This window comes from Sorex fumeus, unplaced genomic scaffold, assembly GCF_029834395.1.
Source record: "Sorex fumeus unplaced genomic scaffold, SorFum_2.1 ptg000035l, whole genome shotgun sequence".
Lineage (NCBI taxonomy): Eukaryota > Metazoa > Chordata > Mammalia > Eulipotyphla > Soricidae > Sorex > Sorex fumeus.
This window is the reverse complement of record NW_026606092.1, coordinates 25,616,356-25,630,090: the sequence shown is the minus strand read 5'-3', so window position 1 is coordinate 25,630,090 and position 13,735 is coordinate 25,616,356. Positions and strand designations below refer to the sequence as shown.

Here is a 13,735-nt window from a genome sequence, read left to right as displayed (position 1 = left end):
CAGCGTTTGAATCTGCAACTTCATGATTGCAGGACAAACTTTAGGAACTTTAAGAACTGAGATACCTTCCAGGTCCCTGTTATAGTTTTACAAATAATTTTATTTTATGGGTTTTGCCCCATATTTCTACTAGTCATTCATTCAATATAAATCTGACGAGTCAAATACAGTCCGGTAAATCAATTTCATTATTTGAAGTAACTTACGACAATCCCTTTCATCTTCCTCATCTCCACAATCATTTTGTCCATTGCACCTGAGGTTTATTGGGATACATTTCTGGTTCTTGGTACACTTAAATTGACCTGAGAGGCAGATGTGGGTATCTATAAAATAAAAAGGACAAAAAGCCTCAAATGAAAACTATGTCTTTAAATCAGCACAGGCATAATCAGATAAGAATTAAAAGTATGTTTATAGTTATAGCAACATGTTAAGAATTTAATCACCTACCACAATTGAGTTCATCAGAATTGTCTCCACAGTCATTCTCTCCATCACAGATGAATGCTGGGAGAGCACAGAGGCCAGTTCCACACTGAAACCGTCCTGGCTGACATTTAAATTCAGCTAGAGGAGAAACATATAGTAATCAAGGATTAACATTCTTGTCTCATGACTTCCTAAACAGAACTTTCTGATATTCAAAATATTTATTATTTGATATGTCCTGGAGCACAACATTCATGTTTTAAATCCGGTTGCTATTAGATTCAGATATGCAACTAAACCATAAGCTACCCAAATGTCCCTTGATTATATTTCATAAATCAGTAAGGAAGAAATAAAAAAAAATAAAAACATTATGTATATATTTTAAAGGCATAAAATGTCTTCTCATTTTATAGAATGCATCTTCATAGATTAAATGGCTGAAAACATTAATCATGTTTAAAATAGTATCCCAAAATTGTTTAGAAAAACATTTTTCTATCATCAGTTTGCCATCAGTGATGTACAAGAAAACATCACAACTGTGGCTTTTAACTATCACAGTTTAAATTAGGTTTATTGATAGTTATGTCAATAATCCTATTAATATGTTTATCTTTTAACTGGTAAATATTTTATGTTACAAGTTATTTTTGTAATCAATTTTCAGAGAATTGCATGTTTTCTTTTACTATTTATTTTGAGCCTATATATGAATAATAGAGCAATGATAATTATAAAGCATAGCTTATTTGGCATTAACTCTGTCTCAGGCACAGACCAGGTGTTTTCTCACAGTTTCTAATTAAGTTGCATCATGACCTTTTTTTCACCTCAGCATCTCCATGATCACTTTTTCAATCAGCACACTAAGTCTTGTGGATATTAATAATTCACAGAAAGATGTGCAAGTTTCAAGTGCCAGATTTAGAATTCATCATAAGTTCGTAATTACATTTTCTATGATACTCTGTATAACAAAGATCACTCTAGAAAAAATATTTGAAGGTCAAATGACCTTCCCAATTACTTTCAAGGTACTGAAAGTCCTTTCGTAGTTAAAATTTATATGGGAAATTTTCTGATCAGATTCTGAAGTTTCCTGAGAAACAATCCTTTAAAAAAAAGTAAAAAAAAAGAAACTTCTTTTTGACTGATAGACTGTTCTACTCTTCCAGCTTGTTATTTATCACTGACACTGAGATTAATATTATGTGTTTTATTATTTCAAACCAGCTAATCAAATATTAACCAATATCCACAATTTGTTTATAAAATGATTTGTTATAATTATAATGTAAAATTACATTAACAATATTAGTGCTTGGCTTCAGAAATGCATTCTAAAATGATATATATGTTCTTTGTGTCAAATTTAGAATACTGATTAATCACATTAAATATTTAAACTGTGTGATCTTTAATTTTACCATACTCTAAATGCACTTATTTCCTTTCTTTCCTGTAGATTTACATATTAATTCCTTAACTATTCCTTTACAGTCAAAATAACTCTCCAATATGGGATATTATTACTAAAAAATATTTAACTCCAGGTATATATAATTGGTAAGCCCATTGACCTTCAAATATATCTCTAGAATGATCTTTGTTGCACCATTTTATTACAAAAATGTAATTTGGGTATGATGAAAGAGAATTTCTCATAACTACTTTAAAATGCAAGTTTTAAATAATATACAAATTTTTTTAGTAGGTAAGCCTAAAATAAAGATGTCTGGCCTTTTCAGAGAAAGACTAGGCATTATTAGTATTCCATAAATATCTATTTGATGTTTATTCATTTGATGTTCAGGGGCTTTAGGGCTATTTTTGGTAATATGGGGCAGTGAGTGTAGTGTTCCTGGGATTGAATCAGGGTTAGACACCTGTAAGGTATGTACCCTTACCCCTGTACTATTTCTCTGGCCTCCTAGCTAATGTTTTCTATATACTGTACGTCATTAAAAAAAAACGATTTTTAAAAAATAAGGTGCAATGGAACTTTGAAAAACATTTAAAAAATGAAAAAACAGAAGAATCTGATGATCTGAAGTGATAGTGTAGCAGGTAGGGTTTCACTTTGCATGTGGTCAACCAAGATTTGATCCCTAGCATTCCATATGGTTCCCTGGCACACGATGAGTGATTTCTGATAAAAGAGCAAGGAGTAATCCCTATAGGAGTAATCCCTATAGCCCTAATAAAATTTTTTAAAAAGAATTTTAGGAACATGATCAGATTTACAATTTTTTTATAGAATCACTTTTCCTTCAACTGAATGTATTCCTGTACTGCTTACAATGACTATGTAGAGACATCAATTTGAAATTGCTTTTTGTATGGTAGAAAATTATTTAGTAGAAAACATCTAGCTGAGACTAAGGTGGTATACTTTTTCTTCAGTGTTAAATCAGAGGATCCTGTACTCAAATAAGGTCAAAACACAATTACTATACATTGACTGGTACATGAAGGAATGTGTCATGACTGATTACAAACATATTCAATTTGATAGAATAGTATTCAGGTGGTCCATGGTATAAACTATAAAAGACAACAAGAAAAGGACTACTCATTGTCCTGTAAAGATAAAAAATGATCAAAATGTAGATCTAATCCCTACTAATTTCAGTGAGATATAAAGACATAAATGGTAGTTACTGTCTTAAAAATTTTTTGTTTCTTTTTTCAAAGAAAGCATAGATTTGTTTGTTTTTAAATCCACCCAGCAGTGCTCAGAACTTCCTCCTAATACTGCACTCAGGGATCACTACTGACAGGGCTTGAGGACCGTATGGGATGCCTAAGTTCGAAACCAGGTCAGCCAGCTGCAAGTCAAGTTCCCAATCTGCAATACTAACTCTCCAATCTGTCAAGCATATACATTAAAAAATAAAGGAAATGAGCACCTTAGTGAGGCTGAAGTAAAAGTATTTAAGGAAAAGAGTATAAGCAAAGACGTTTCAGCAAGCACAGAGAGTGAGTGTCCTAGAAGAACAGTCTAGGTAGTTACTTTAAAGCAACCACTGAAACACAAATTTCAGGGCTTAAGTTAGAATAGCTGATTTGAGGAGCATCTGGTATCTTTATACTGACTGAAGAAAAAGCTAAACTACTCTACCTCTTAAAAGTAAGATTTCAGTAGTTGGAGAGATAGTACAGTGACCCAGGTTTGATCCATGACATCCCAGATGGTTCCCCAAGAACCACCAGAAGCAATTCCTGAGTGTAGAGTCAGGAATAATCCCTGAGCATCACTGTGTATGGCCCAAAAAAACAAAAATAAAATAATTTTTTAAAGAAGGTAAAATTTTAGGGGGTGGACATAGAGTTAAGGTGCATGTCTTATATGGACAGACACAGGCTCAATCCCTAACAAATACTGTATGGTAGATTGTGGGCCTGAAGGTGCCTTGGTGTGCATATTGAACTAATGGGCAGAGTGACAAAGGCTGGGAGTGGCCCTAGGCTCCCTGAGCAATGCTTAGGAGGAGACTCAAAAATGGGAAAAAAGGAATGGAAATATTTTTCTTATTAATCAGTTTATAGCATTTAAAACATTTCCCCATTTTTGCTTAGAATCTTTGCATATTAAATATAAATCATGATAGTGCTTCTATATTTCTACATGAAGCAATGAGTTATTCTAATAAAGCAAACATTAGAAAGAAAAAGTGATGATGCAATGTTGAATGTAATAATTATTAGGCACAAACCCAGGGCACTTATTAATTTGTTTTTTAAAAAATAATATATAAAAGTTTTCTATGAAGAGATGTATCAGAAGGCAGTATTTTAGACCAGTGTCAATTGCCCACATCTGAGATGGAAGAAGCTCTGTATACTCAATCAAGTCCCCGTATACTCACGACAGTCATCTGGCTCATCAGATCCATCACCACAGTCATCAACAGTGTCACATTTCCACCAGAATGGAATACATTTATCAGTTTTGCAACGGAACTTAAAAAAAGAACAAGGGGGGAAAGTTTGAAAGGCAGTCTCAAACTTACTCATATTTAAAAAGTCTCCAGAGTGTTGCAGTCTAGTTTATTCCCTTGGCAGAAATGTAAACTATGGTGGTCTCAGAGCATATTATAGTAGGAAATAAATGCAAAACACAAAGCAAAATGATCCAGTTGGGAAGCACATTGTTCAGATAACCCTCCTGAGATTTCTGAGTGCTCTTCAGTTCATCCATTTACATACAGTCTAAAGCTACAATCACGTTCATCCATTTACATACAGTCTAAAGCTCCTTTAAGCAACACAACTGAGTTAATCCAAAAATACAGAGACAATGTGGCCCACAAAGTCTAAAATATTTTATTATATGCTAGTCTAAAGAAAAAGCTTACTAAACTCTGAATAGGGCTAACAAATCAGAATATCAATACGGTGTGTACTATCAAGTGAGACAATTTAATTTGGTTTTAATTGCATTTCTTAAGAATCCTAAACAATTCAATTAAGATCCCTGAGTTTCTGTTCCTTAGCCACTAAAGTGGACCTGATGATAATTTGGAGCATCCTCTCTAGCTCTGGCATGCTATGATTACATGGAATTATATGAACACAAAATATACTGCCCATAGTCAAAATGAATATTTTATGAAAAGTTTTAAAACAGCTTAGATCAATATAGTTATTCCCTATTTTTATAATGCTTAATAGGTGCACATGATCTTTGAAGACATATTAGAAGTTCCTATAATTAAACTGGAGAAAAAGTAGGCTAGACTTGCTTGTTTTTAGATATATATTTAAAATAAAAACAAGATGGCAATGGTAATAATATTTTTAAATTATCTAATAAAATTTTTCCACTGATACATGTTTTCTTTACCATCTCAACCTTTACTTTTAAATTGTTGAAGAGTAATAAGTAGATCTCAAATCAATTGCTTAAAGGAATGAAATTATTGTTTTTCTTTATTTTCATTTGTTTTGGTTTGGGACCATACCCAGTGATGTACAGGGATTACTCCTGACTCTGCTCTCCTGGATGAACATGCAGAACAATATGGGGGGACAAGGACTGGCAATGTGCAAAGCAAGAACCTTGCCTGCTGTGCTATCTCCCTGGCCCATTAAATACTGAACTTTTAAAAAGATCCTGCCTTTTACAATAACAATCATATGGAAGATGAAGACCGATATTCATTATAAATATTAAATGGCAATGTTAAGTGAATTGCAATTTGGCACATGGGTGTGTTGTTCGCACGGTGAAATTCATAGATTCCTTTGCCTATTAGTTTTATATAAGAATTCACATTAATTCCTTGAAACTGAGCACAGATTTATTGTTCCTACTAATTTGAGTATTGGACAGCTACAGAGAAACCACATAAACTTAGTCAGAAACCACATAAACCTAGTTCATCTCTGGCCACAAACTAATTTTGCTATAACATCAAACTTACCCTCACAAGATTAAAAAAAAAAGCTAAGCCAAAGAAAATCAATTTTTAAATAAAAACACATTTATCTGAAATGGATAGCATTAAAATATTCACTTTATAATAGTTCTTAGGCTACTTTTTGTTGCTTTTGTTTTAAAGACTGATTGGTTTCATGAACTCAACCTTAGTTTCTTAAGGTTGTCAGGTAAATATCAAATCAATGTCTAATCAATGTCTGAGGCCATGACATTTCACTAAAAAAAAAAAATGCCTTGGCAATAGGTCCTTATTTCCAACTATAGATCTTATAAGGAAACAACCAAACTTTTACTGAGCATATGTTGTCAACTGTATACCTACGGAAATATCAATTAAAAGCATTTTTTGCTCCTTAATTCAGGATAGATTAGGTGGGGGGAAGGGTACTTTCATATGGAGTTCAGAAATTTGTATTTTACAAAATTCTGGATAGCTTAAATTTAGAGGAAATCATAAAAGAGTCCATGAGAGATAGCACAGCAGATAAGGTGTTTCGAACCAGGGTTCGATCTTCAGTACCACACATACATAGTCTCCTGAGCACTGTCAAGATTGATGCTCCAGTGTAGAGCCAGGAGTAAGCCCTGTAACCATTTATGGCCCAAAAATATACTAACAAACAACTATGAAATATTTGGCTAATTGAAAGTACAGTTTTACTTTGAAAACAATTATTGGCAGTAAAGTTGTCCAGAAGTGATTTTTTTCTACTTAATAGAAGCTGTCTAGATTGATTTAATAACTTTAAAATTTTAGACATTAGTCATGTGACTTAATTTTTGACTTTGTTATATTTAATTGCTCCATTGTATTATTCAAAATGACATTAACAAAAACATTTTTAAGATTGAATACATTTCATTTTAGAATTTCATTTTGACTTTGCTACTTTTAAAAATTCCAAAAGTGACTATATGGCAAGAGATTATGTCTCTCTTATACGTATTTATTTTTACGTTTGTTCAATCTACCATTTACTCATAATACTATTAGTACATTCATTATGGAACTATATAAATGTAAAATGTGAACATTTTCTATGAATACATATGCATAGTGTGTAGTAGACTGAATGACATTGAAATGATCTTAATCTAAGTTTAAATTGACTGAGTTTTTTTGGTTTGTTACTTTGGGATTTTTTTTTGTTTTAGTTTGTAATAGTTGTAAGTAGAATAGATTCTTAACATTATTATATATAATAATCTATAAATATTTTATTTTATCAAATGTCAGTAAGTGTAATCAATTATATGTCACTTAATCATTTTAGAAAGTATACTATAAATAGATAAATCATTTTTCAGTTTGTTAACTATGATCTGATGACTGATTTTAATTTTTAAACATGCACAACAGTGTTTAATATGAGTTTAGGAAAAAAACCTCAAGTAAAGCAAAAAAAGAAAAATCCCAATAATAGTCTGTGGGTTTCATATATTTATTTTCAACAAAACTTACTAAAATATTGTTGACTCTTTGTTTTTGTACTCTGTATAAATATTAATGAAAAACAGTAATATTTGTGAATGTGTCTGTGAAGTCTTGTACATCTGTATTACCTCTGATTTGTTCTTATTATTTGGTGGGAGAAAAACACTTTTGTGTATTTCTTGGAGAAAAATAAGTTTACCAAGATCATTTTTAGTTTTGATAAACTTATTCAAAGTGCTGACATCTGTCTGAATGGAGAGGCTTCACTTCAAACTGAAGCCAAACACATATAATGACAATGTAACACAGCAGAAATTCACATTATAGTAATACGAACATCCAAATTGCTAAGAAACTGGGAGATTGATGTAGAAGTTGTGAAGTTTGAATCTAGAAGGTCCAATATAATGCCCTCATGTGGTGTTAGGAAAACTGCTCATTGTAGCTGCCAAAATCTGGAGAAATGGAGACCCTTATGTGCAGAGTACAAAGTGTCCACTTTATTTGAGCTCCTATATTCACACAACTTCAGAAATATAGCATCTGATCCATCTGTTAATTTAGGGGACTTGTTTTTTCCAATAGTGTTAAGTTTTAATCTGTACATACCTAGTGAGTCTACATATCAATATCCTGATAAATAATATTTTCATTTTAGAATTTTAGGTTGCTCATTTCAATGACACTGGTTTTCTGAGCAGTCAGAAACAGTATGATAACATTATACAAAACACATTGTACTGAAATTATATATTTCAGAACTGTATTATTAAGCATTCTGATATATATGATACATTTTAAAATTCATTTGCCAGAAAATTTTGATATCATATGATGATGAGAACCATTGATATGCATATCAAACACTATTAATATCTGGTAAAATAAAATAGAATGTTACACCAATATGAATTCTATTAGATTAAAATGAATATACAGAGATTTGGTAAAAATCAAAATTAAATATAATACATATATCAGTAATTTCAAATCATCTTATAAGGAAATAAAGAGTATATTAATAAATAGCTTTTCTTATATTTTAAGTAAAATTTCCCTCATTTAAAATAAATTTCACACTATGTGAAGTTTATCATTCAATCTTGTATCCATTTTAGTTGACAATGTATTTAGTTGTTTCTTTATAGCTCCTCATGTGGATAATAATTGCAATTTGCAGCTTATTTTATGAAGATATTAGTCTTAGAGAACATTTACCATAAAGAATGCTTTACAGTTATATTTAGCATTAATCTTTTTAATGTTGCTGTATTTAGCAAGTAAGACTGTGGAACAGAAAAAATAGAAGAGATCTTCCTTTGAGGGCAATGAATAAAATGCTCATTAGCATAAAATGTAACAAATATATTTTACTCTGGCCTCTCAACATAAAATCTTTTGTATTCTTGTGAAACGAAATAATAAGGAACATCGCCATGTCAAATATAATTTTGACTATTGACATTTATTTAAGACAGGCATTTTAATGATTTTGAAATTATGACTTTTAAATGTTTTTACAAATTTTGATTTAGAAGACTTTGTATATACTCAGCAGACCTTCTTAATACCTCTCATTAATGTATTCTGAAATAGTCTAATAACTGGATATGTTCAATATAAAGGATGGTTGCTTTCATTTTGCTTTATATCCATAGATAGTCATTGTTATTCTTTTGGATTTGGGGGAGATTAGCGAGCCAACTGGCCATGCAGGGAGTGCTCAGTACCCACCCCTGGCTCTGCACTCAGTGATTACACTTGGCAGGGATGGGGAGACCATATGCAGTGCTAGTAATGGAACCGAGGTCATTTGTGTGCAAGACAAGTGCCCTCCTTGGTGTCCTGTTTCTCTGGGGCTGAGAGTTACTATCTATAAAGGTGTTATTTCCTTCTGTTTATGAAAACCACATCAGAGATGAACACAAGACACAGAAGAAAATCATATCTGTAGAATTCATTGTTTTGTCCCTTTTTACTTGCCAGTGAAAAATAAAAATTATTCATTAAAATATTACTGTAAATCACAATAACTATTTATGAAAAACTATTAAATTAATAAATTGACTCACTATTCTTTTCAGATCTGCAAAAGAATAGTTTTCTTCCTTCTCTTTCCTTCCCTCTCTCCTTCCGTCTTCCTTCCTTTCTTCTCTCCTTCCTTCCTGTCAACACCCAATAGGGCCCAGGACTTACTCCTGGTTATGCTCTCAAGGATCACTCTTGGAGGGGATCGGGGAAACATATAGGGTGCACGCAATGAAAACTAGATTGGATACATACAATGTAGGTGTCGTAGCTGCTGTACCATCTCTCTAGCACAAGAATAACTGACTTTTTGGTTTCTGTTTTTAGCGCACTTCTAATTCTGAAGGTCGCACTTTAATGATAAGTATCTAATTGTTTTCCCTTCTGTACTTGACCCTCCTTAGATGAATTAGTCATCGAATATTATATTAAGGTAAACAGTTGCTTTTTCATAATATACTGGAACAATGAAATGCAGGAATAATGATAATTTATAAAAGCTTGCCCAGGCACTTCAGAAAATGATTCCTAGAATGCTACTTACCTGACTGGCTGTGCAGTTGGACAAGCAAGTCCTGTTGTCAGTTGCAAGATAGAAATTTGTGGGACAAGCACAAGTATGAGTTTTTTCAGGAGCTAAAAGACATAGGTGACTACATCCTCCATTATTGATCATACAGAGATGCTTGGAGACTATAAATTAGAAAAAATAACAACAAAAGGTAGGATAATCAAGGTCAATAATGCAATATGGGATTAGTAAGAGGCAGTAAAGTTTCATAACTTATATTTCTACAGAACATTCTAATCAGAATTTCATTGATTATAATTTGCAACTACCCTTTTGAGTAGCTACAAAATTGACTCACTGTCCAATAAAAATTCTTTCCCTTTTAAACTAATTTTAAGTATAAGTGTTCACAAAAATAATAATCTTCTTAGAAATAACTGTTCATTGGAAAATTAGATTAGAATCATTCTGGATGAAGGTAAATATATGTTTAGAAATATAAGGTAAAATGGCAAAATAAAGACCTGTCAATTATAGTGTACTGGCTTTTTTCTCTAAGCCAAACTTTTGTTACGATCAAAATAACCAAATCTTAATTCCCTAGGGCTAGATATATTTATCATTTAATTTAGAATTAATTACAATCAAAATATTTCTCATTTTTAGACTTCTAGATTACTTAAATAATGTTTCTTTCAACCATGATTTCAGAAGCAAAGTATCCTTTATTTTTAATATAAATCATTCAAGAATACAGTCTCCACTTCTCCAATGAGATGCTTTATTATCTAAACCTAAAATTTTTAATAGGCATGTTAACACATTTTACTTCTATTGAACTTTTAGCTACATTGCATAATCACAACACTTAATATTAACTGAGCTAAAACTATAATTATGCTAAATAATCAAACCTGATCATCTTTTTTAAAAAAAATTCACATTTAACATTTGAGGAAATAAAAATGGAATGCTATTGAAAAATGTTGATGCATTTATGGAAATTATGGAAAGAATAATTACCATCAGGTTGTCTATAAGAATGATACACCTGGATATCTGTGATGGCATGCCATGAGTTAATCAGTGAGAGTCTGTCTGCTCCAGAGGTTTTATGGGCACGGTTGAGTGACTTGGTTTTCCCATCAGTCCAGTAGATGTAGTCTTCAAACAATGTTAGTGCAATCACCCCTGGAATATCTTGATTAGGGACTGTAATAGGAGATGGTAAGATTAATGTTCAGTCTTGGAAGACTGCCAGTTAAAATATTCAATACTTGATGGGCTGAAAGATACAACTGCTAGAGAACTTCATGTGAATAATTGCTGTGACAACCTGGCTGGCTGGCAAAGTTTTTTATTGCTTGTTAAAAGAATGCAGGATAGGAAGAGTTCGCTTTACTCAGATTTAACTTGATTCCACCACAGGGAAGAAAATTAATGCAATCCTGCTCAAAAGTATTGACTGTTATCAGAAAAAAATATAGACATTTTTTTAAAACTGCATATAGGGCATCAGGAGATAGTACATGTCATGCACGTGCAGGAGCTGGGTTTAATTACCCAGTATTTCATATGGTCTCCCAGCATAACCAGGAATAATTCCTAATTACAGAGCCAGGATGATGTGGTAATGTAGCACTGTCCTCGTGTTGTTCATAGATTTGCTCAAGCAGGCACCAGTAACGTCTCCATTGTGAGACTTGTTACTGTTTTTGGCACATTGAATCTGCCACAGGGAGCTTGCCAGGCTGGAGCGATAGCACAGTGGGTAGGGCGTTTGCCTTGCACACAGCCAACTTGGCCAACCTGAGTTCAATTCCTCCGCCCCTCTCGGAGAGCCCAGCAAGCTACCTAGAGTATCTCGCCCAAAGCCTGGCAAGCTATGCATGATGTATTCGATATGCCAAACACAGTAACAACAAGTCTCACAATGAAGATATTATGGGTCCACAACGGGAGGACAGTGCTACAGTGCTACAGAGCCAGAGATATCTCCTGAGTGTTTCTGAGTGTGGCTCCCAAACAAAAATACTGCATGTATTTATTCATTTTTCTTTACTTAATTCACTAATCTTTACTCAGCAACTCTAAATCTAGATGAAATTACTATCTAATTGGAGACAGAGAGAGTAGAAAACTATTAAAAACCATTTTACTCACTGAGATTTTATGATTATTTTTACTTGCAAGATGAGCTGGTATAAGAATGAAGGAAAATAAGTGTGACTAAAATTTTATAGATTTATCAGTCTTAAATCTCCTTAGTTTCAAATTACATAACGTTATAATAAGTCTTTTAGATATCAGAAAAGTGAACTTTGTCAGGGATTGGGGAGGGCACACAGGGTGGTGTTTAGTGTTTACTCCTGGCTCTGTGTTCAAGGACCACTTCTGGAAGTCTCAGGGAACCACAATGCAGTGACTGGCATGGGATCCAGGTCAGCCACTTGCAAGGCAAGAACTTTACCCACAATATGATATCTCTAGCCCTACAAATGTGAAGTTTTATTTAAGACATTGCATGTCCGGTCAGGAAAATAAGCATAATAATGTTGTTTAATGATATGGAACTAAATCATTTTAAACTACAAAAATGAATAACTATTTTTGAGAATATCAAAACTTAAGGTAATAAATATAAATTAGTAATACCCTATCTTGCATAAATATTCCAATACATATTAAAATTCATTTTCAGGCTTACCTTCAGAATTTCTGAGAAATGTTCATTGTTGAAAAAGTACCATCAATCCAAAAATATTTACTCAATTATTATTCAAATTCAATGACTGAGGAGCAATATTTGACACATTGCTCATTAGGTCGTGATTGCAATATGATAAAACTTTGAAGTATAGCATTCTTTCTAGGGACATTTACATTTACATTGATTGTTAGAAAGTTGGATAAATTAAAGGATTACATATTTCAAATTCTACTGAGTTGTTATTTTTTATGCGTGTCAAACATGATCAGAGCATTCACCAAGACTCTAAGAAAACATGAAAAAAAGACCCCTCAAGAAGTGACCCTTTAAGCTACTAACTTTTAATAATGTGGGGTCTTTCCAGAAGACTGTCTCAGAACAAAAATATGCATATGAATGGGAAACTCAAGAAAAATCCAGAGATGGACAATTTTCATGTAAGTAGTCACAGTATAGAATTACAGATGTTCTCCTAAAACATGAAACCAGTGCTAAAACTGAATTGAATTAAAAGGTGAAGAAAAAAAAAACTTGAATAAAACAATGAATAAAAATTATTGCCACTTTCTCTTTCGATGTATAAATTTATTCCAGCAAGATAAAACAAACATGACAAAACTGGGTGATACTATTGATGAATGAATATTATAAACACATTTCTGCATATGTATATATCTGAAATATAATAAATGAAAACTTGTAAAAGCACTGAAATTATCAGCAAAAATTAATTCATATTTCCTTGAATGTGAAATAAATAAAATCAGTTAATAAAATTTTTATTAAAAAATAAAACCTTCAGTCCATAGGAGATTTGATAATATTATACAAAACAATTTTTATTAGAATTAATTTCCTTATTATCAATTAAAATAAAGGATAGTTGTTATTGTTGTTTTGTTTTTTGTGTGTTTTTTTATTTTATTTTTTGTTATTTTTCTGTTTTTCTTTAAGCTATTTAGTAATGATACTTTACTATTTTTGCCTTTAGGTAGCACAAATAAGACCAATGATCAGGTAGAGTCCCTGAGAATCAGCTCTTACTAGGTATTTTGTGGGGGCCAGAATAATCTCCCCCAAATTGAGAATCCACATATCATCTGAATTAAACTGAGATTGAGAATCCACATTAAATTCATACATAATCTGAGATTGCAAAAATCCTACAGGATA

At 32.2% G+C, this 13,735-nt stretch overlaps 1 protein-coding gene across 1 annotated transcript in view; it reads right to left on the bottom strand.

Annotated features, from left to right (window-relative positions):
* LRP1B (LDL receptor related protein 1B) overlaps positions 1 to 13,735 on the bottom strand; it is a 1,985,988-nt gene that overhangs the window by 229,276 nt on the left and 1,742,977 nt on the right. The window contains exons 61-65 of the mRNA XM_056117551.1: positions 10,876 to 11,064; positions 9,886 to 10,034; positions 4,305 to 4,398; positions 454 to 570; positions 207 to 326 (exon numbers count right to left, since the gene is read on the bottom strand). Coding sequence (XP_055973526.1) covers positions 207 to 326; positions 454 to 570; positions 4,305 to 4,398; positions 9,886 to 10,034; positions 10,876 to 11,064 — 669 coding nt within the window. The remainder of the gene's footprint in view (positions 1 to 206; positions 327 to 453; positions 571 to 4,304; positions 4,399 to 9,885; positions 10,035 to 10,875; positions 11,065 to 13,735) is intronic.